This window comes from Channa argus, chromosome 1, assembly GCF_033026475.1.
Source record: "Channa argus isolate prfri chromosome 1, Channa argus male v1.0, whole genome shotgun sequence".
NCBI lineage: Eukaryota > Metazoa > Chordata > Actinopteri > Anabantiformes > Channidae > Channa > Channa argus.
In genome coordinates this window covers 30,869,901-30,894,143 of record NC_090197.1, presented here as the reverse complement: position 1 = coordinate 30,894,143, position 24,243 = coordinate 30,869,901, and the positions used below count along the sequence as shown (strand labels likewise).

Sequence of the window (24,243 nt, the reverse complement as noted above, 5' to 3'; positions counted from 1 at the left end):
ATTGGAAAGAATAAAAGCAAAACACAAAGTCAATTCAGTCGGAAAGAGTACTCTTGTGTGGCTGAGAACACAGGCATACTCATCATAAAACATAGGTATAGGGAATGTTCTTGTTTGTCTCTGCCAGTTGTTGCCCCATGCAGAAGTGATTTAGTGTCTAAATTACAGGCTGGGCTCCATGTGAATCATCTGCCTTTATCATGCAGTGTTTTTACATAACAAAATGATTAAAAAGATTAGAGTCACCAGAAACCTCTTCCAGCTTTATTGCTCTAATCAAAACCAACTGCATACAATACATTTCTTACACCAAATTTCACCTAATGCAGTTTTTTTTTCATAGGGGGATTTTCTACTTTACCACAGTGAATTATAACCTTTATGTCAAATGTGATGCTGGAGAATAGCTTTTTACCTTTTCATAAACATATTTTGTGCGTTCACTGTGATACAGTACAAATATCAAATTTTGGCATTTGGGCTTGAGTAATAAGATGATTTTGGTTCACTTACAACCACATGACTGCTGTTTTCAATCTTGTTCAAGTCTGATTGTGGTTGGGCTTGAGGTCTAAAACCTCTCTGGCAGCTTTTAATGCCAAAGGGTTCTTTACACTTGACACACAAAATGAATCCATTAGTCTTACGTGTGGCCCTTAGAGGCATGTAATCAATATTGTTATTGCAATGCATCAAACAATTATGGGGATGGTCATTCACAACACAACACTCTTTTTGATCACATGCCCTTTAATTGACATTTTAATTAATTGAAATGTTTGCCAAGCCCTGATGGCCCAACCAAAATATCCATGAGATTTCATGGATGAAACTAGTTGACATGAACACAGTGGTACCTCACCACCCATCTTATAGTTTAACCTGTTATTGCTGCATATATTTTTATGTTGAGGCTTGAAGCTTTAAAGTCTCTTGTACAATGTTTATATGCCCTTCAGCCTAATGTAAAGGTTCTTGGCCATTGACCGTTTTTTGCATGGGTGATTGTGGGGGGCAGCTCAGGAGGTATAATGGTCGTCCACTAATCCCCCAGTTGCTGGTTCGATCCCCAGCTCTTTCGGTCACATGTCGAAGTGTCCTTGAGCCAGACGCTGAACCCAACTTAGTTGCTCCCAGCCAGCTGCATAGCAGCTCGCGTGTGTGTGTGTGTGTGTGTGTGTGTGTGTGTGTGTGTGTGTGTGTGTGTGTGTGTGTGTGTAAACGAGAAGCATTATAAAGCGCTTTGAGCACCAATAGGTAGAAAAAGCGCTATATAAGTGCAGACATTTACAATTTCATGTGCATACCGACTACAAATGAATCTCTTTCTAAACCACTTTCAATGTAAGAAATGTAATAATAATTCACAATAATTCTTCTGCAGTCTAGTAACAAATACAGTGTGTAAGTAATTTTCTTGTACCATATTTTCAGTTTGTCTTAGTTTCCCAGGAGGAATGCTTGTAGCAACAAGTGGCTCTTACAATGTTCTTATGGGCATGTCAGTATTGTCAAGACAGACTAAAGAAAATGTGAACCTATTGCATGAAATTGGCTCTTGAATTTCTACAAGAATATTGCACCTTTTAGTGGTGACCTCCTGTTTGCCAGAAACTGTTTCTGCCCTCACTTCAATGAGAAACATAACACCTTAGTGCAGAGCAACAGTGACTCAGAGCCTTAAGATGCTTTGTGTTTTTAACAAAGTAAATGATTTTTTTCTTCCCTTTTTTCTGTAGATTTTTCTGCGTTTTTTTTCTCATCTTGTTACTCATCTGCTTTCTAAACCGTTTTGTATACTGCTGGCCTTCCTCCTGCTGTCTGTCTTCCAGATTTCCTTCACTGGAATGTTGTGCCCAAAATGTTAAAAATGTATTTTTTGTACAGTATGCAAGTGTTAATGCTCGATGCTGTGCAGCTCCAGTGATTTCAAAAATTAAATTTTGACACATCTCCTTCTCTCTCCTCCATCCCGTCTCCAACCCTTTATTTTCTCTGTAGTGTGCAAGTGTAACAGCCATGCCAATGTGTGCCAAATCAGCACTGGCAAGTGCTTCTGTACCACCAAGGGCATCAAGGGAGACCAATGTCAGCTGTGAGTATACTGTCATTACTATGCTTTAACACCTCAATCATTTAGTCATCTGAATAACTGATAAATGTATTGTTCAGAATACTATTTGTCATTGAACAGTACAGTTTTCACCAATCTAAATGGATTAGTTCAATATAATAATACATTCACTTGATCAGAAAATGCTTTACTACTTGAGATTGAATGCCATAAAGCAGCCCTTTAAGTGTAGTGCACATTACACTACACTTAAAGGCACATTGCATTACATTTACGGAGACTGATACATTTTACACTTTTTATTGTTATATGGCAACAACAGACAAAACCTTATGGAGAAAATAGATTCTTGGATTTAAGCACATAGGATTTGACTCTAGTCAAATTCTGATTATTGGGAATAGGAGAACTTTACTAAGTGTGTGTGTGTGTGTGTGTCTGTGTGTCTGTGTGTCTGTGTATTTGTATTTGTTTCCCTTGACTGCGCCAGACTTGATTGCTGCAGCACTACAATATCCTAAATGGCTTGGCAGACCAGTGCACCATGGAGACAGACTTAAAATTGCTGCATCTATAAATCTAGTAGACAAGGCTAGAAAGTAGAGACAGAATTTGTGTGTGTGTGTGTGTGTGTGTGTTGTTGTTTTCAAGCTAAGGATCAGAAACATTTGTTAAATGGTATTGGCATATTTCACATTTTAATTGAATATAAATACCAGAGAACATGTATACACCAATAATTGTGTGTCTTGGTGTATTTGTATGGTACATGTTTTATAAACTTGCCTTGTGCATAATTGATTTTGCCATAGGGAGAAAAGTTATTGTGTTTATTGAAAGTAAGAGATGGTTTCTCTGTTTACTGTCATCAAGTATTTATCCCTGTGGAGACAGATGTGTCACAGTTCACTGTATTAAAGTTATTTGTTTGATTAGTGGTTTTCATTTGCAGAACAATCAAACAGTGGGCAAAGCTGCTTCACGTGTTTGGTATTAATGTTGGTAAAAGTCATGTTGTTAGGGAGTGTTGGTATTTTTGTGCTTGCAGCTTCTCACAGTTCCCACACATTATCTGTAGCAGGCACTCCTGTCAATTTACTCATTAGCATGATGCTTGACCAGTTTAATAGCACATCAGTTCTTTGGTTTCTCCATTCCTTTCTTACCACACATGTTGAAACTGATGTAGTGGATTAAAGTCTTCCAAGAGAACATATTAAATATGTGTAGTACACCGTTCACTGGCTACGTATATACATTCTTAACCTTAACCTGAACTTAGACCTTAACCACCTACTGCTAACATCTTGCTAACCTTGTAAACAAAACTTGAACTTAGTTTGTTAGTCAAACTGCAGGCCAGCCCACCTGCCCCTCACCCTCATGCTAAAAGATTCTCTCCACATGTTTGCCTTCAACTTGAATCAGTGTATTTTCACTCTTAGTGTGTTTGGACATATGCTCAAACACATGTACCATGACCATAAAGTCTTTCCTGCACATAACTCTCTCTCTTTAGTAGGCACAGCAAATTCCAGTGTATTTAGTTTCACTGTTAACCAGTAGGAGAGAAGTCGATTATTACGCTTTTCATGGATCTGCATAGCCATTTTGTGCATTCCTGTAAATCACAACTGAATGCGGATTCACCGGGGGGGAAAGTATTATGTACTTTTTTGTCCTTTTTCCAAACAATAAACTGTAAATGTATACTGGTATCAAAACTCGGGTGACGTTTTCGCCTGCTTCCAGACCTTTGCGATTAAGCCAAAACATCTCTTCCTTAACAGGAAAGCGCTAATATGAACATATGCCAGTCTGAATCATAAAGTGAAACATGATGGCATGTCAATCTGATTATCATGCTAGTTAAATTCTGGCAAATGTGGACCAATGCCCAGCCCCTGCTGTGTATGATCGCATGTTGAATCTGCCATACGGCCTCAGTACTCCTGTTCATCTGGCAGTTGTGTCTAACTGGCAGTTTCTTTTCAACGCACACCAGTATTTCATTATTCTGTGGAGGCTCTGCAGAGGCTGAAAGCACAATTGTTGTTTGTGTGTGTGTTCACTTGTGCATCACTAAGCCAGTGTGCTGCAGATGCTTTCACCTTTGATTTGCTCCGACATGTACTCCCCACCCCCTAGTCTCTTTCTAAATGTCTCTTAGTCACACTGCTTTCTTTTGGTTGAGCCACTCTAAAATCATGTGCCAAATAGAGGATCATTTGTTTGTTGTTTTGATTATGAATGAGCAATTTCCCTCAGGGGCTGAATGTAGGCGGCCTCAGGCTACTGCAGGTGTGTGTGTCTCTGTGAGAGAGTCTCTGAAGTGTTTCACATCTCAAAAAATGCATTCTGGGAAGTCTGCTGGTTTCATTTAAGAGAAAATTTACTCAGCAGCAGCAGCAGTTCATATATTTAACTGATTATTTAAAGTTAAAAGACTTAAAATCATGAAACAAATGCACAGTCTCATTGGTACAAAAAACTTACCTGAGTATCTGTATGATACAATACAGTACACTCAAAAGTTTTCCTTTAAAAGTTTTCCTAAATGAAAATAGGCCCAAAATATTATTACATTTAGGAATTGGCTGATTAAATCTTGAATGCTAACTCACATAGAAAGCATAGCTTTGTCACAAAGCATATAGAGTTCCTTCTTATAAAATGTATTGATACAAACAAATCTGTGATAGGGATTTGAGGCTTCAAGCCTATTTATTCACCTCCTGGCACATTTAGTGAGGGGTCATTTTCAAAGACGGCCATTTGAATACCTTTTATACAATCAATTACATACATCAGTTGGACATAAAAACAGCTTTTCTGCTGAGCATATTAGAACCACTGTATGTTTTCCAGTAAATTCCTTTTGTCAGTCAGCCTGGTGAAGACTGTTTGTCCTGCCACTGTCCCTCCGTTCTATTGATAGACAAACCAGTATCTCTGTTCTGAGGACAACTTATTGCAAAATACAACAGTCTGTATATTAGTGTGCTGAGAACCTGCTTATGAAGCCTGGGATCAAATTTAGGTCCCCGACTTTGTCGCTGCCTGACGTGCATCGCACAAAACCCTGATTCCTATCCTTGGAAGTGGTGGGCCCGCAGGATGGTGGCTCACTGCTATTTCATAAGTCTACGCCCATTAGGGCCTCATCGATAGAGGTCCAGCCACCGGATGCTTGCCGACAAGGTTCCCCCCAGGTCTGGCACCAAGAAGTGTGCCCCATTTCATTTGAGGTACCACATTCCTAAGATGCTGGTGAGAGGGATTTCAGAAAGCCTAACTAAACCTGCTGTCACTGCGATCCGGCTTGTACAGCCCGTCAGCATCCTCCAACTGTGCTGCCAGCAGACTAGAGATGGCTGCTACAAATCATATCATGGCTAAAACCAGTGAGAAACTGGAATGTTACGGTTGGTATGCAGACAGGTGTCATGTCAAGATTGCCAGAATGTGGTCTTTACCTGAGCTATAGATACTGAGATTCTTTAGCAAGACATGCAATGCAACCTGATAGAACTTAATTATTTGATTGTTTTGGGGTTTTTTTTGGTTCATTTTTTATATATTTATTTTTTTGGTACTGTAGTAGGCAAGGATTTACAGTTGAAGTTGTCCTCGGAAAAGAGCTTGACTTTTGCTTTCTATTTTATTTACTTTCCTTGAATGTGGAGTTTGTGCTTGAGACAGTTGTTCATGTTTAAATGTAAAAAATAAATCATAAAAACATGACTAATATCATTATGACCTTTTAATACAGTTTATCTGGTTTACAGGAACATCAAGCAGTGCAGAATATTTGTCACTTGCATGTGTGTCTTTGCTTGTGTAGCTGAGTCAGTGTGTTTTAAGTGATGAGCCAGTCCAGTCCTGTGTGACCCTTATCTTGTCCCCATTAGGCTGTTGTAAGCAGCTTAAGTGTCTGCCCCCTTTTTGTTGGAGCTCTGCGTCCATGACTTTAATGCTCCCCAAGAGATAAATAGCTCATCCTCACCCCTTCCTCTGCCTCTTCAAAGTCTGTTTATACCTCTTCTCTGTGGGTGTTCATGTTGGATTTAACAGATACATTAATGCCAAAACCTTTATTTGACCTGCATTAGCCTTGGGATGTGGTCAGGAAGTACCAAAAATGATCTTCCTAGCTACAAGACCAGCTCCAGGGTCATTTGAGTTTTTATTTTGTGTATTATTTGCTAAAGTGCATGTGTGTTGTGTGGTTTAGAATATGTAATGAATATTAAAACAAACTGTTTTAAACTTGTAGGCTAACTATCAGCAGAATGAAAAAGTTCACCAACTACTGTAAATAAAATAGTTGGTGCAAAAGATTCATGATTGATTTTTTTTTTTTTTTTTTTTTTATAAACCAAAGGTGCAAGGGAAAAATCTCTAAGGGGAAAATAAAAGAAACTCAAGGTGATCGGTTGGGTAATTGTTTCAAAAAAGTTCCAGTATGTTAGGTTTTGGATTATTATGGCAAGTTTTAGTGTTGCGTTTTTTTTTCTCAGTTGCTGTGCTGAAGTAGCTGCTGATCTGTGCCTTTACAATGTGCACATGAACATTAGTCCCATTACAGGATGTGAAGCAAAGCAAACAAACCCAAACACATCATGTTAGAACTCTTGACTTTATACTAAACATACTAAACACTAAACACATAAATTAACACTGCAGCTTTTTTCACCAGTAGTTGAACTTTGTTTAACCTTTTGTGGAGGTTGGAGAGACAATTTGTGTCTAATATTTGGAAATGTGATTACAGCGTTAAAGGAACAGAAGTGACTTAAAATGTCTGATAAAAGTATAGTTTAGATAATATTTGGCTCCAAAGAATTTCTTGGGCAATTTATGACATAACATTTCTGACAATAATTCTTTGTGTGCTGAAATAGCTTAGTTCTCAATGTGCTCCTTTGTAGCAGTCGACTGGGAGTGACTCCAAAGCTTTTATGGTCAGAGTTCTCTTGAGATGCTGCTGCTCTCTTTCCATGTCTTTTCTCTGGATCCCAAAGTGTTTGTTTAATAAGCCTGTTTCATCCTCTGATTCTTCTCTTCTCCACTTCTGAAGGACAGTCCACCTTACCTGCTTCCTGCTCTGTCACTGTTTTTTTTTTCTGTAGAGCAGGGTGGGATTACTTATATTACAGGATATCCCTCTCTGCATATTTATAAAACCACATTTAGACCACATTTTATTCTGTATTGTATGTTTTGTATCGACTTCAGGCAGTTTCCCCCTAAACCTGTTAATTGCAATGAAGCAACATGTATGGCTTCATTGTTGTGGACATGAATAATGAAGCTCTGTCAATACAAGAAATATCTCTTACAATTTCCTTTAAAACGTTTGTCTTTTCACAAATTCAAAACATGCATTAAGCAGTAACTTTTCGCAAATATTATTTGTTATAAAAAACTGAAAATACCAACAGTAACAAAATGCAAACATGTCCTCAGGGTTCCAGCTGACTAGCGTCAAGTCAAGTCAAGTCAAGTGGCTTTTATTGTCATTTCTACTATACACAGTGGTACACAGTACACAGTAGACACGAGATAACTTTCCTCCAAGAACCAAGGTGCTACAAAACAACACAAACTATGTAAAGTGCATCGAGTGCAACCTAGTGCAAACAGTGCAGACGAGAAAACAATACAGACAGACAGTGTAGACAGACAACAAAAAATAACACAGGACAGGACACAGAACCTAAGACAGTGCCAACCAGTAAACCAACTGTATACTATTTTACAGTACAGTACAGTACAGTCAAGTGTGCTAAAGGGGCAAAAAGAGCAGCATGTAAACAGTATAGTGCATTTGAATGTCCAGCATGTATACAGTGCAATTGCAGTGGAATGTGCAAAAAACAGCAGGTAAACAGTGTAGTGCGGTAAGTGTAGAATAATAAAAGTAAATAAATGAATAAGTGATGGTGGAATGAATTGAGATGAGTAATGAGTGATGAGAGTGTGTTGAGTTCGGTTTGTAGTGTGTGTAAGTTCCATTTCAGTTCTGTGTGTTGAGGAGCCTGATGGCTTGCGGGAAAAAACTGTTGCACAGTCTGGATGTGGCGGCCCGAATGCTTCGGAACCTCTTTCCTGATGGCAGGAGTGTGAAGAGTGTATGTGATGGGTGTGTGGCGTCGTCCACAATGCTGTTGGCTTTGCGGATGCATCGTGTTGTGTAAATGTGCATAATAGAGGGGAGAGAGACTCCAATGATCTGGACGATACGCAAACTGCATGGGGTCCAGGGAGGTTGGGACTTGGGACTTAATGTGCCTAGTGACGAGTCTCTCGAAGCACTTCATCACGATGGGTGTGAGCGCGAAGGGACGGTAGTCATTGAGGCAGGAGACAGTAGACTTCTTAGGCACGAGAACAATGGTCATTGTCTTGAGGCACTTAGCAACAACATTGCTGCTCAGGGAGATGTTGAAGATGTCTGTAAAAACATCCGCTAGCTGTTCTGCGCATTCCCTGAGCACTCTGCCAGGAATGTCGTCTGGTCCAGCAGACTTCCGTGGGTTAACTCTGCATAGAGTTTTCCTTACTTCAGCTGTGGTTAGACAGAGCACCTAGTCACTGGCAGGAGGGGTGGACTTCCTCGCCTTCACGTTGTTCTGTACCTCGAACCAGGCGTAGAAGTGGTTCAGCGCATCTGGGAGGGAGGCGTTACGGTCACAAGCAGGTGATGTTGTCTTGTAGTTCGTGATTGCCTGGACGCCCTGCCACATGCTCCGGGTGTCTCCGCTGTCTTGGAAGTCGTCGTGGATTTTCTTTGTGTGTGCGCGCTTCGCCTCTCTAATGGCACAGGACAGTTTGGCCCTTGCTGTTGTTAAGGCCGTCTTCTCCGCTGTTCTGAAGGCAGAGTCTATTTGTTTTAGCAGCGCACACACATTAGCATTTATCCACGGCTTCCTGTTGGAGCGTGTAGTGATGATCTTGGACATGGTCACGTCATCACTGCACTTGCTGATGTAGCTGGTTACTGTTGACGTGTATTCCTCCAAGTTGATGGAATCGTCAATGGTTGCGGCCTCCCTAAACATGTCCCAGTCAGTGCACTCAAAACAGTCTTGAAAAGCAGAAGTAGCTCCAGCTGGCCAGGTTTTCACCTGTTTCAGAACCAAGAGCGTCTGACAAGCGGTCTGTATGCTGGAATTAGCATAACCGAGACATGGTCTGAGTAGCCGATAGGGGCGGGGCCGTAGCCCCTCTCTCACGCAATGTTTTTTAGAACATAGTGAACTTTGACAAAAACTACATTCAATTATCTGCGTTTTGATCCAACTTTAAATGCAGCAATGCTCTCATGCATTTCAGGCACAGCTGCCAGTCAGCTGATGCCTGGCTCAACTGACAGTAATGTTTTGGAGGTTTTAATCATTAACTTGTCAAACAGCCTGTAGGGGCTCGTTTATATACTGGAGGTGTTACCTTCTGTGCTCGCTTAAGCACATCTGTTCCTGATGTGTATCCTCTAGTATTAAATTAACAACCAATATGACTGTGACACTAGTGTGGTCGCTTGCTTGTTGACCCTTGTAAACACTTTTCTGTTAGGACTTTGCTTTAATGTTTTCTCCTTGACTAAATATGACCTAGGGGTTTGCATCTGCTAAGGCCTTTTTTCACTATGGTGAAGTTAAATTTCTTTATTTCTTAAACTTTCCTCAGCCACTCTCTTCCACTTCTTGTACGTGCAGGTGAGGGCCGATCTTATTGCTGTGGCATAGAAAAATAAAAAATAAAAAAAATTTCATAACTAGGAATTGTTTAGTCCTAATGGGCTTTAGAGTAACTACCTACAGTACATTGTGTTAATTCATGTGACATTTATTTCTTTTTGATTATGATTACATAGTATTCCTCTGAACTCTCCCCTCTATGATAGCCATGCCTTTAGTGTCCACAATTTGTTGTTAAGGATGAGTTTCAAATCTTGCGTAATATGAGGCTAGGTCCTGAAGTAAGTGAGTATATACAGATGAAAAATTAGGTGAACATATTGATTTTAGCTTCGATTAATGAAATAAACTAATCATTCATCTTCATGATAACAAACTGTAGTTGTTAGCATAAATGTCAGTTCTTTTTAACAGTTTTTTGTAGAATTTAGTGGTCTTTGTGATGGTGTTAGAGTGTAAGCGTTTCACCGTTTGTTTTATTGTTGTTCCAAACTCCTGATTCAGGATGGAAGGTCTGTGAGGCTGTCATGATTTTAAGACCTCGTCCTTGCCCAGGGTTTAAAGGAGAATGAATGATTCAGCATCCAGTGTTGCTCTGTGACCTGCTGCAATAATACAAGAGAATTCACAAACACTTGGGCTGTAAACCTTACCTGCCCTCTTGTTCTCATTCATTTATTTCACTTTTGTCTTCCTTTACCGGTATGTCTTTTCTCTACCCAGCCTACTTTGTCCTGCCTTTTTGAGTTCTTTCTCCACTCATCTTTTAAAATGCTGTAATACAGTATGTGGACTGTGTGATATTTTGAAGGATTTATTGTCCATATTTAGTAAAGCTTGTCAAAGACCAGCACATGGTTTTGATCTCAACCTTTTTTCCCAAAATGGCCACGATACAGAGTTTTGTCAAGCTGCTGTTATGTCAATAAACACTCCTTTGTTTTGCTTTTGAAATTTTCAAGATTTATGTCATACAGTCTCTTACATATAAACAAAATCATAAAATTTATACAAATCTATCACAGTAACTCTAATGCACTTTAATGACACATTGAAAGCCTTGACATTATAATAACAATTACATTTGGTCCTCTCCTCACATTTTAAAAATTTCTTTTCCATTTGTCTTGAAGTTGAGGTTTAATAACTCTGGCTTTTGTTCTCTACTGCCAAGCAATAATTTTCCTATCTGTAGTCTGAACTACTTCAGGTACACGTCATCCATTTGACATTTTTATGGCCTCAAATGAATGCACATCATTTTTAACAATAATTTTTTTCTCTAATTGCATTAGTTGAGTGTTAAAATTTAGATTATCTTTAGGACTCCTCAACTTCCTGCACCGCAGGGCCTTTGAAAGGCTAGCAAATCTCATGTATTCTGAAAAAATCATTAGATTTCTACGAGAAAAATCAATCAATTTTCTTAGTCACACTGCAGCTGAGCATAGTGGTCATTAGGGACTGTCCCTTAACCTAAAGGTCACAACTTTTCAACCACAGCCAATTACTGTCCATCAACAAATCTGTGTCTTTTAAGTTAGTCTGTCTCAATCTAGTCACAGTAAATCATAGAGAAATGTCAGAATGAAATGTAAATGAGCAGCTAAGTCAATACATCTTGCATCTTGAGTTCTTGCTGTCTAGCATCTGAGAGTGTTTCATATTTGTTCATTGAGCAGCACTGAATGTCAGTGCAAAGAGAATCAGCCAGTGAACGAATGACTATATAAAGCTTAATAAACTATTAACGCTACCATGAAGGACTACAACACTGGTACACTGGTATCGTTTCTCCACAACAAGAATAAATGTACTATTTCTGTGTTGCCCTATTTCTTAATCATAGTACATCTCTGGATACAGTGAGGTCCCCTATTTTCAAATTTGTTTGCTGTAATGAGCTTCCATTGGATATAAGTCAAGCTTACAAGCTGTGATTATTTTATGTTCATAAAGATGTGAAAAATATTTTTCCGCTTAATAGATTTTAACTGGTGACCCTGTGATGCTCTTGCAGATGTATTGTATCTGCCTTTTAACTTTGAGAACTTCAGGACATATCTCAGATTTTTTTTATACCAGGCATAAAGAGCTTTGTTTTTCTTTCAGTCTCACTATGGTTCAAAGTGTTCTCTCTGATAATTATGTGCGTCTGTGTTTGTGTGTGGGCCCCTGGGAAAAAGGGAGAGCAGCTATGGCTAGACAGGACTGTCAGGGGAAATCACCTCGCATAGAGCTGGGGGAAGAATACCTGCAGCAAGGGCTCTACCTGAAAAAACACACACACACACACACACACACACACACACACACACACACACACACACACACACACACACACACACACACACACACACACACACACACACACACACACATACTTTAATACAAAAATGTGTCTGTGTAAAAATCAACCTTTGTTGAATACTAATACCTTTATTTGTTTCTTGGCTTTCTCTTCCTCTGTGCCTGGGTCTACTTTTCTGTGTCTTTCCAGATGTGACTCAGAGAACCGTTACCTTGGTAACCCACTCCGTGGAACATGTTATTGTAAGTATCCTGCTGCCACTACACCTTGAATCCCTTACCTTCCTGAATTACACACCCAGACACACTGCTTGTTTGTCCCTTCATTTTGTGCCAGTCTGTCCCATGTGAGTCATTTATGCATCCGAGGAAGGAAGTTACCCAGGATGCAGGGATAGTCCTGTAGCAATCCTGAATTTCTGGGGGTTTAATTTATGCTAAGTTGCATGAAGGAACATGGACTACATCCTTTATCCCAGAAAAGTACTCACAACTACGTATTTCCAAAGCTGGTGTGCGTTTGCAGATTAAGCTTTTGCCAACAGGCGATCTGGTCAACTATTAATGACACACACACACAGACACACGCACACAACATTACGTACAACTATCTAATGTAGTCCAGAACTGCCATTCTTCCATGAATTCTACATTTACAGTTTTTAAGTAAGAATTAGTTTTATAGTGGGTTGTGGAGTTTTACTGGAGTGCATTATATTAGAAGATGGCTCTAATGTTTTGGCCACCCTATTTGAAAAGGATCAGAGTGCAGAACTAGTGTTCTTGTGCAGTTGGAGACTGAAAAGGGGAGAAGACATACACTGGAACTCAGACATTGTCCTGACATTGTCAGGAGAAGCTGTATGTGTGAAAGGAAATGTTCATTATGCGGATTATATCCTTCGAGCCCCCTAGTGCAATGTCTGTATTATGCCCGGGATTAAAGGGTAGTGAATGGGGATGTTGATAATGTTTCTATCACTCAACTGCCACTGTAGTTGAGTGAAAACACAGTTTAGTAGAGATTAGGTTTTATATCAAGTTGTGTCTCCTAAAGGGGGCTGCTGTCTCCTTGCTAGAGCATTGGGTAGGGATGCAGAAGGCAGTGGGTTTCAAATGCCATGCTACCAGGTGTGGCCCCACCCAGGCTTTGGTCCAAAGCCTGGACCAAAAAGGGAGGGTTGTGGCAGGAAGGGCGTCTGGTGTAAAAACACATGCCAAATCAACGTGTGGAACATGTTCCACTATTGCGACATCTGAAGGAACGAGCCGAAAATCGTTGATCTTTGATCAAGTTGTGCCTCCCGTGTTCGCTGAGTGTGCATGGCAATCGAGCGCATTTTCACACCTTAGTATGCTTCTCAGTAGGGCGATTTCCCACTGAGTTGCATGTCTGAAAGGCCACTCCGGAGAACGTCCAAGGCTGAATTCTTGAACATTGTACAGAGTTCATGTCTGAGTCACAGGCTTATGTAACACACAACTGCTGAACCCTAATGCAGATTACGTAATAATAATAATAATAATAATAATAATAATAATAATAATAATAATAATAATAATAATAATAATAATAATAAATTTATTTTATTTATAAAGCACTTTACATTTATTTACCACAAGTGTTAGAAAATAACAAATGCCACACCACAATAGAATTACAAAGGCAATAATTGCAATCTGTCTTGCATTATCAACCTCTATGCTGTTGATTCATATATTCTCTGTGTTCCAAACACTCACATTTGTTTCAAACTACTAGAAGCTCTAAGTAGGTTATGACAACAAAGCAGTATATTCTGTATTTTAGCAAATCACTTACTGTTTGAAACATCACTGAATCTCCTTAGCAAACAGGGACAAGGTTAAGAGGACAAATCCAAACTATTACACACTTTAATTTTTGTATTTGTTTTCTGGTCACAGGGTGTCTCAGTTGACAATTACGCGACTAGAATAGTATAAAGTTTGTTTCTGTGCCTTTGCAACGGTGGTTTACAATCTATGGAAAAATAAGCAATCATTGAGTATAACACAAAGCCTTAGTTGTGGCAGAGAGTTTAGCTTGGGATAATCGGCTAGCTGTGAAGAGGGTTTTGTTCCAGCACATTCAAATTCATGAAGGTCTCTTCTTATCCCATAAAATTGACCAATTCAGCACAGTGATATTTAACATTCTCCCATCTGAAACCTGTGGTTAAATATACATATCAAATCATTTAAGAAAGTCAGAGAAAAATTCTCATTATGTTTAAAGTAGGATCCAATCCATATTCTATACCTAAAGTTCTTGCTCATTCAAGTGTTCCACGTCAGACTCAACAAACTCTTAGTGGCACAAATTAAATTGCCCATTTAAGACTAATGAATACTAACTTCATGAACATGAGATTTGATAATTTGCACAAAAACACCTATAAAATTATCAAATAATGCTACATTTTCTGCTTTGTTTTTGAGATGGTTTCATTCACAAAAATGTCATGAGAGTAGAACAAAGAATTTCACACTACAGAGCTTCAAAGCTGCTTTCAGAAACTGGCAAACTAAAAGCGAGCAAATAAGCGATTAAAGAGAAGCCAAAAAACAAAAGGAAATGTTAATACTCTGTGTCAGTGATGTGTGATCAGACCTGCTGCACTTTGTTAGAAATAAATAGGGAATGATTCCGGCTGCATCAACTGACAGTAACAGCAAAGCGCTCCATGAGCAAAATGTTAGGAGCTTAAGAGGATGACAGTAACTGAGATTAAAGTGGAGAATATTCCAGCCTGCAGCAGCTGATCGTCACAAAACACTCACACATGGCAATTAAGAACAAAACTATTACAAGTGGTGCGTTAGGCCCAGTACTAGTAAAGTACATGTACATCCCACTAGGCACCTCCATCCAAATAAGTCTTTCTGGCTAATAACAGCGTTCTGGTGCTTCAAAAAAGTTTGCATGGCATTGAAAACATGAACATTGTCATTTTAAACTTAAAAACTCATAACCTTTCTGGTCTGACTGACTTGGGTAAAGAAGTCTCATTGAAAGGTGGAGGAATAATATTACATTATTGTTTCAGAGTTAATTATGCTTTCTTTTATTTGGGAAGCAAAGACAGAAACGACGTGAGGGGGAAAAAAAAGTTTCTGTCTACTCCTCTGGCTTTGTTTTACTATTTCCAGATGCGTTCAGGGATCAGACTGACCTACCTCATTTGCAACAAATTGCTGGTTTTCCTTTTAAAGGGCATACGAAGGAGGAATGCTGTGGTCAAAGCAGATGTTTTGTGTCACACAAGCAAATGCTTTCTTACTCTGCATCTCTCTCTTTCTCTCTCTCACATACACACTGTTTGGTATATGGTTTTCCATAAAACATTTTAATATAACACTATAATAAATTTAAATTAAATTTTTAAATTTGTCAATTTCGTTAAAACTTTACTTTCAGTGGAGCTTTAATTTATTTTTTTCCATGAAGGAGGCTAAAAGAAAAAAAACAGGGCAATCAGAGGGGTCATGCTTCTGATTGCACTGGTCATCTCAAATATGCCTTGATCAAGGAACTCACCTCAAGAATGGAATGGTAACTTGGGTTCACAGTCATTGCTTTAAAGCTTTTAGCTTAAAAGGGTACTTTATGTAAAAATATTTGCAAGAAAGCTTTCCTTAAGAAAGAGAAGCAGTCAGAAAATATATTTAGGTTAACGCTCTAAAAATTTATTTCATCTGTGGCAAATCAAAATTAAATTTAATTCCTATAATCGTTATTATAATCCCCACATTTGCCTCAAGGTGCTTTACATTCTGGACAACCTACAACTTCCCCTATCCTTCAGACACTCAGTGACCCTTTGAATCAGTTCACAAAAAATGGTTTTGAACATATGAGCTGAGTCACTTTTCCTTCTGGGACAGTGAAGTTTTTAACCGTTCTTACATGAAATGGCTTGACTCTGTCTGCTGGCTTCAGGCCTGCGATTTGAAGGCACTAGATGGCACCAATGCAATGCCCTTTGCCAGTATTGTGGAGTGCTTTAGATAATACATACAGCCAAACATAGAAGCGCACAAGCAGTGATTTCTGTGGCTGTTAAAGGCAGTGGGTACAGAGCTTTTTGATGTCACTATGGCTGCAGCTGAAGAGCTGTGTGTTTTCTCACATGTATTTGAGTGCATCATAACCTGCTCCTTCTTGTGGCGTTATCTTTTCTGCTGTCTATAAATTGGGGTAAGCTTTGTTTGAAGAAGAGCAAGGAAACGCAGACATGCACACATGATTACACACATGGCCCTTTCTCAGATGAATGCATGGTGCTGGTGTATAAATTACAGATTTAAAAGCCATCCATTTCCTTTTATTCTAAGGAAAGTGGCAACAATTGGGCTTGTGGCCAATACTACCCTTAAATGTCAGTGGATGGAAGGTGCTGATAAAAAAGCTTTATCTTTATCTTGAACAATTGCATGCAGAGTGTTGGAGAGGCAGCACTGTCCTTGGTGGAGATTATACCTTTTACAGTGAGATTTCAATTACCTTACAAAGTCTCCACAAACTTGAGGTAACTTGATGTTTCCTGGAATCTGGTTGGCAGATTTGAGTGGTCACAGCCTCCACACTTTAAGGTTGCCTGTTTTATTCTAAGTTGCACTTTTCTTTGGAAGTAGAGAAAGTACGAAGTCTTTTTTTTTTTTTTTTTTAAGGTCACATTGTGAGGCCATGGCTGACGTGGCTACTCTTTTATAGTCTTGAAGATCACAAAATTGCTTACACCAGATCATCCATAGAATATAGTATTTGAGGAGAAGGTGCATGCTCAGCCTACCAAGGTTTGGTTAGAATGTGTCATTTACAGGAGGTGAATGTGTGTACTGTGTGGGTCCTATTTTTTTAATGCTCCCAGTGTGAAATACTGTGGTATAAAGTCTGTGAACATGACATCTCTTGTATGTTCAGTTGCTAGTGACTCAGATATAGGCAACCTATTAAAAAAGGTTGCAAGCGCTGCTTTGCTTTTAGAGGTCATGAGCCAATAAACCCCACAACTGCTGTAGTTGCATAAAGTTTGCTGGTTCAGCCTAAAAATGTAGTCCTTGAAGACTACACCATGAGCTACACCTCACTGCCCTGTCTTTATGTGATTAGTGGTGGCATCTTGTGATGATGGTGTGACCAATACCTATTTGAATGTATGAGTAAGGATGAGCTGCAGGCTTAATTTTAGTTCTCTGGTGGACACAGCGTCTTCGAGATGACCCCCCACCCCCACCCGAGGTGGAATAGCCGTACTAGGTGTAAATTGCATCCTGTAGTATTTCACTGTGGCCTATTCAGTGAACTATAGGGTGGATTTATTCCATCCATATGGCAGTAAGTGACTACTTGCCTGCTCCACAGAGCAGCAGCCCTGACACAAAACACTTACAGAGCAGTAGAAGTGCAGGAAAGAGGTTAAACACTTACTCAAACTTCTTAAAAGTGAATAGAAAACCATTACCCAAACAAACAACCACTCAAGGTTGAACAGTTGAATATCATAACAAGTTCAGCCCCGTTGACATCTGCTCTGAATCAGATGTTTAGTACTCTACTCCCCTCTCTCTGTATGCCTGTAGAGGTACTATTTCAAAGCCAGTTGTAATCAGAGTCACTGAACATAAACCACTGTTGCTAGTAGCACTGTATCTCGAAGAAAAGAAATCAAGTCCTCCGCTGGTCAAAAACGTGAAATAATTGAACGAAAAGAAACGTGTTCTTTGCAGTGTTGACTATCACATGGTGCAGCAGCAGTCAGAAAGTTCTTGTTGATGAAATGTTTTCATCACTCTGATAAATGTGAGGGCCCAGCTACTGACTGCATCTCAGCAGGGGATAAAGTGCAAAGAGTGAGGCTTTGGTTCAGCTAACACTGTCATATTGAACCACCAGTCAATTGATGAAAAGCAACCGTGCTATTTAATGAGTTTGCCCCCAGTCAGGCTAGCATTTATGAACAGGCATCACTAGGACAATGCTTTAATGAACTCCTGTCATATTCCACCACAATCAGCCACAAGCAACGTCTAATTAAAGACGGCCACCAAGCGTTCCACCACCGACCATCAGTCGGTTGAATCACTGGCTAACACCAGTCATAGTCAGTTCTGATTATTGCCCTCAGGCCTGCTGGGAGAGCTTAGTCAGAAGAAAAGAAGCTCCAGTATTTACTGACAGCCTCGCACTTGCAATTAAAGGTCAATTAGTGATAGGACAGAACAAAATGGGATTGGATAATGATGTAATGTGCAACATTTGAATGAGTGGTGTGAGAGAAATAAGGAGGATTGATTTATCAAATATGAATAGATATCCCACAGTTGCAAACTGATATCAAGACTACTGAATGTAAAAGAATCTATGTAAATTTAGTTTATAGACAAAAAATAAAATAGTTGCGTGGCAGTGATCAGTAGTCAACATCATTCCTGGCCTAAGGCTGTTCATTAGACCATGATGTGGCGTCAGTTCAGGATGCCTCAATATTGCTGACAGGCAGTCTGTCTGGACGCGTATCCAACATGGATTAATTTGTTCTATCAGGCCAAAACCCTTTTTTGCAGTCCAATAGTTACATTTGACAGACTATCAAATATACTGAGTGATTTTTAAATTATTTGGAGTCAATCTCAGTAAGGGTTTTTCCACAATTCACTATCCAACATTTTTGGAATACTCAGACACCAGATAAGAGAAATATGTTATTACATTGTTCACAGTAATGCAATCCGCTATTACGGTACTACAGTAAATACTACATTTGAGAAGTAAAAAATCTTTTTTCTTTAAACTGTCAGGAAAAATTGAAAAGCAGTGTTGTGCTCTGTGCTCCATTTTATTTTTTTATTTTTTTTAATAGGTTTGCATTTGAGTCTTAATATATTTTATGATATAACGGAGTTGGCCACAGTGTTAGACACTAATGAACTACAGTACACATTTACACTTTAAGGCACAGCTTGACACTAACAGAAATAACATTAATAATGGTTTAATTCCATTTGGGTCTTCCAGAACGCCCCTTCCAATGACTCAGTAATTAGAAAAGTTTTTTATTTTGAAGAGTATCAAAAACCTGAACAATTTAAATATAGTAATTAGTACAAGTGAATGACTATTGTTTGCTTTCTTTGGGAAGCCTATTTATTTAAAGAGAAGTTCATAGAATGTCTTGCAATAAACTTCTCGTATGTGTTTTATATATATATATTTATAGCTCCTCTTCTCCGGGGTTCTGTACATTTCTTTGTATTTATTGTATCCCACAACTATCTTTTTAGGTGCACAATGACTTGAAAAGTTTATTACCATTGTTAGGTTTGACCTTTTTGAATTCTTTTGACCTGTTGAGAATCAGAATGGGATATTGATTGTGCAGGTGTTTACATCTATGCTATTTTCTCTACAGCCTTTTGCCTGATGTGCATGTACCAGTAGATTTCATACACCAATCCCACCTCCTTTATAACGTATTGATCTCCATGTCATTTTTGACATTTAGTTTGCTTAGAATCAGTAAGTCTTCTCCTGAGGCAGAAGTAGCTGGGATCAGTAAATATAGCGGTTTCCCTTGTTATTGTAGTGTTTGGAAACATTGGGTTTCTAATAAATCAAGGTTACCTAACCTCATGCATACCTTATATTGACCCCCAGTCAGGTCTGATAGAGTCTTTGTCTTTGACCTTGTCCTTTTGCTCACTCCTGTGGTTCTAACCCATTTGCTCAGAGACGAGATGGTGTATTGCCCTGTGTGCCATGAGGGAGGTGTTTCAACTGGGCAATAATGAGTTGTTAACAAGCATTAATTGAAACCCCAACGCGGGATTTTTACAAACTGACATGGTTTACGCTTGTTCTGTATTTCAGTTTGAAACAGACTGCTACAATATCAGACAGTGTTTTGGTCAGAGAGCTTTCTCTTCTGTCTTCCAAGTATCCAACAGTTTTGTTTTAATATAGCCTAAATAAACTGTCAAAAAAGAATCAAATAATGCATCTAAAAACCTGATTGATGACTGTATAGGCGTAAACTATTCCTATTTCAATTCTGCTGGGCACTGTTAATATCTATTGTGTTACCTTGGTACAAATTATCCATACTGAGGATTCCCACATGTACACGTGTAATTGAGACAGCCTAACTGGAAGTGCTGTCGGATTTCTCAGATGGGATTTGTAATTAGCTTAGATGAACTTTTAAACTTTGCTGATGCTCTTGTTCCTAACAGCTCTGAAATCAAACATTGGAAACGCACAGAGGGACTAGTGTAAGTTGTTTTATTTTGTGTTAGCAGTATTTTGTGTGTGTTTGTTGAAATATTTAGATATGTATGCACCTGTAAACACACATACACAAGCAGGCAGATGGATGCAACCACTCGAATACACACATGCATCAACGTACATACTGGATGCAGTGGAGTGGTAAATATACAAAGATACTGTACATGCATATGCATAAATATGCACACAGACACACGCCAACAGTATAAAAAAGCCCAAATACTCTGAAGTTGTGCCGACGACCCTTATGGGATAAACAACTGAGCAGCAGCAGTGCATGTCTGCCTGGAAGGGAGGGAGGAAGATGGAGATGTTAAGAAGAAATATTGTCTTTGATCTGATGATATCTGCTGTTTGGGCTAACTTGCCATGAAGGCTGAACAAAACATGGGTGTTTGTCAAACATAATTTGCTTTCGTCTTGGTGATGCCCCAGGATTGTACAGCACAAGAAGAGCTGATTGCTAAGTAGTTCTCTCTCTTTCTACCATGTGTGAGTTTTTTTTATTCTTTCCTGCTTGGTAAGTTAAAATGCTCCATAGTGACTACAGACTGCTGTCATTTAGTGTTAGACAGCAACAGATTACCTGCAACAGTACTGGATTTTCTTTTTCAGGAACGTTCATATAGCTTCTGACATGTCTGATAGTCTAACCCACCACTGCTCTTTGCTACTGAATACTTACTGACTTATTGTAAATTTGGGCAATGCCCAAATGGGGTGAGCATTTTGGAGCGTAGCAGAGCAGGGAATAGTGCGTGTGGCAGAGAGGATTGATTTTGAGTCACTGGCTTAACTGGCATATTGTAGCCTCCATTATATATGCATATTTTTTAACAGCAAAATGAACTTTAAAACACAGTATGCTAGTACAAGCACAAACTCAACTTCAGTTTGCTTCTACTACATCACTGCACACCTCACTAACCTTCTGCCCGGTTGCCTCTTTGTTTTTTTTAGGGGAATTGTTTTTGAGAGAAATATTTAAGCAGGGACAAAAAAATTTTGGTGATTTATTTTTAATTTTTTCGTTTTCACATTAACTGATGATGTGATGGCTCAAATGCTCAACTGGCCAATTGGAATCATCTGCATTTTAATCTTCTGCAGATATATACTGCTTATATACTGCCCACTAGCAATATGTAGGATTGCATCTTGTGTATGCGTTTCTTTAATTTCTGACGTGCACATACAGCGCTCCAAATCAAGACAGGCTTCACGAGAGAACCATTTTATGTAGGCGTCTGCGTAGGTAAAAGCAAGTATAATATAAGAAATCTCATGTTATCCTCACATGGCCACATAGCTGCTTTCTCTCCTTAGTCATTCCTTTCTCTCCTCAGTGTTTCCCTTGTCCCTTCTGCTACTCTACATTCAGGCATCCAGACAAGGTGACCCAATGTGGCTCCTGCTGTCTGTCCAGATGTTGAATCACTGTGCTTCGCTCCATACATTGGCCTTTGTATCGCTGACAAAGAGCTGCTTCCACATACCCAATAGAAACTGCTTTCAAAAATGATTAGATCTCTGAGAGAACATGATTATTTAGACTCTCACTCATGTTCTATTGATTGGTCGATTTGCTTGTCTGAGAAACTGGCGTCCTCATTGTACACACTTGTGTTCATATTGTGTGTGTGTGTGTGTGTGAGTGTGTTTGCTTTTACACACTTGCACATGTTGTGTTTATTTTGTCACTGATTGAGATCTTTGACCAAAACTCCAGCACTATACCCTTATTCATCTAATTGAATATCGACTTCTGGTCAACATCTCCCATGTTCTTACTTTTATAAATCTGTATTTGATAGTGTTGTCAATAAATGAGGTTTATAAACAAAGGGAATTTGTGAGGGGAAAAAGGGTGAGATCAGTGGAGGGCAAATTGCACCCAAAAATTAAAACAAACTCTAGAAAGAACTGCGGTATTGGAATGATCCATCACAAAGATCATTAACTCTTGGTGGCTTTTCATGCAAATAAAGCTGAAATGTTCTACTGCTAATACATAGAAACAATTTAGTTTTCATAATGAGGTTTGTTTTTCTTTTTCCCCTCTCTCTGTCAGACAATCTGTTGATCGATTACCAGTTCACCTTCAGTTTGCTACAGGAAGATGACCGCTACTACACTGCCATCAATTTTTTGGCTACACCTGAGCAGGTAACCTATGCTATCAAAGGCAGGTTAATAGTTTTTTTTTTATAGACTTTTGCCCTTCATTACATGTTGTTTAGTGTGTGAATGGTTTTCATATCTGTTGCACTCTGTTAAGAGATTAGAACAAATGTTCTTTGGTTTATTTTTCTGCATTTATTAAATGGGGAACAGTAAAGACATGGTTATGACTTAAAAGAGTTTGAGGCTGGAGCTAAAATGGAGAGATTGCGATTATGTTACACGCAATATTTTAAGTGATATTTTCTAAAAGTTGCAGATCATTTGTTCTCTAAATGTAGGTATCTGCTATTTGACAGTGAGAGACGACTCAATTATTTATTTTTATCTTTTTTCCTGCCTAAAGGTGTATTCAAATACAACTTGGCTGGTGGAGTTTTTAGTCACAACCGTACACAAAATCAATTAAACCTTGCAAAAGCAGCCATTAGATTCAGTTTTGCCCTAGGTGACTTAAATTGAGTCTGGCTCAGGTTATCTTTTTAGTGTAAAAGGTCAGCAAACCTGAAAAGGAAAAAAGGAAAACAATAGTATACAGACTGGGGAAGATGATCAACAAGATTTTTGTCTACAAATAACTCTAGGAGTCATCGCACCGAACAGGATTGTGCTTTGTATTTTCTGAATGTGTGTCTAAAGTGTCTCACTTTCTTTTACTTTGGAATCTATTTGTTCACAACTGTTGCTTTTTGTGACCTTGCAAATAGCTTAACTCAGCAGATTTTATTTTTATTTTTGTATTTTTTGCAGGCAAACAAGAACCTTGACATGTCCATTAATGCCTCCAACAATTTCAACCTCAACATCACTTGGTCTTTAAGCTCCACAGGTAGAGAATAAGCTTTTGCACATATTCATACTTATCTAAAAACTGATTTTGGCTTCTGCTTAAATTTGCACAATAACAAAGTTAAAGGCGGGTTTTTATTTATTTAGCTTGGTTAGGGCACTTCTTATGGTTTATCATTAGAGCAGCAGGTAGTGCTTCATTTCTGCTTAATCTGCAGATTATATTGATTAATCCACCATTTGTTCAATTCAACATTTGTCAGTACAACATGCCACTTTCTCACCAGAGCTTCTCAGAGATGTCCTAAAGTTTTATTTTGTTCAAATAGCTTTGCATACAACTATTTTTACCATTAAACTATGTAATACTTTAACACTTAGTCGAAATGCTGAATTACAACAGACGTTGTGCGTCACCTTCATTCTCACAAGACACCGTTACATGCCTCACAGACAGACCACACAATCAGGGTATGGGAACAAGTGTACAAAGAAAACAAGAAATATTTTCATGTGTTCCATTAACTTTCCTGTTGGTCTGAGCATTACTTTGTCCGAGCTTTGGGATAAGCAAACCCTAACTAAAAGAACAAGAAGCAGCTCTGATTTTGTCTGCAAGTAAAAACAAAATATTTCAGTGCTGAACAATGCTTTGCAATGAAAAGTTGCAAACTTGCATTATTAAAACATATTAATGCATTGAATTGTGATTCAGTGGTTGATTGTTAAGTCAGCCTCTAAAACTGTCATTAAACTGTCTGTGTGTAAAGATATCCCACAGCCAGTATCTTTCATTGGTGACAAGTGTCCTTAAGGTGTTTTGAATTCTGGAATTAAGGCGTTTTATACATTTTCCCTCCTGATTTTAATTAAGATAA

General features: G+C 38.8%; 1 protein-coding gene across 4 annotated transcripts in view; it reads left to right on the top strand.

Annotated features, from left to right (window-relative positions):
* The window catches only part of atrnl1a (attractin-like 1a), a 241,035-nt gene that overhangs the window by 94,039 nt on the left and 122,753 nt on the right, over nt 1-24,243 (top strand). For all 4 annotated transcript variants that reach the window (XM_067512420.1, XM_067512403.1, XM_067512412.1 and 1 more), the window contains 4 exons: nt 2,002-2,095; nt 12,278-12,330; nt 22,467-22,561; nt 23,327-23,405. In XM_067512420.1, coding sequence (XP_067368521.1) covers nt 2,002-2,095; nt 12,278-12,330; nt 22,467-22,561; nt 23,327-23,405 — 321 coding nt within the window. The remainder of the gene's footprint in view (nt 1-2,001; nt 2,096-12,277; nt 12,331-22,466; nt 22,562-23,326; nt 23,406-24,243) is intronic.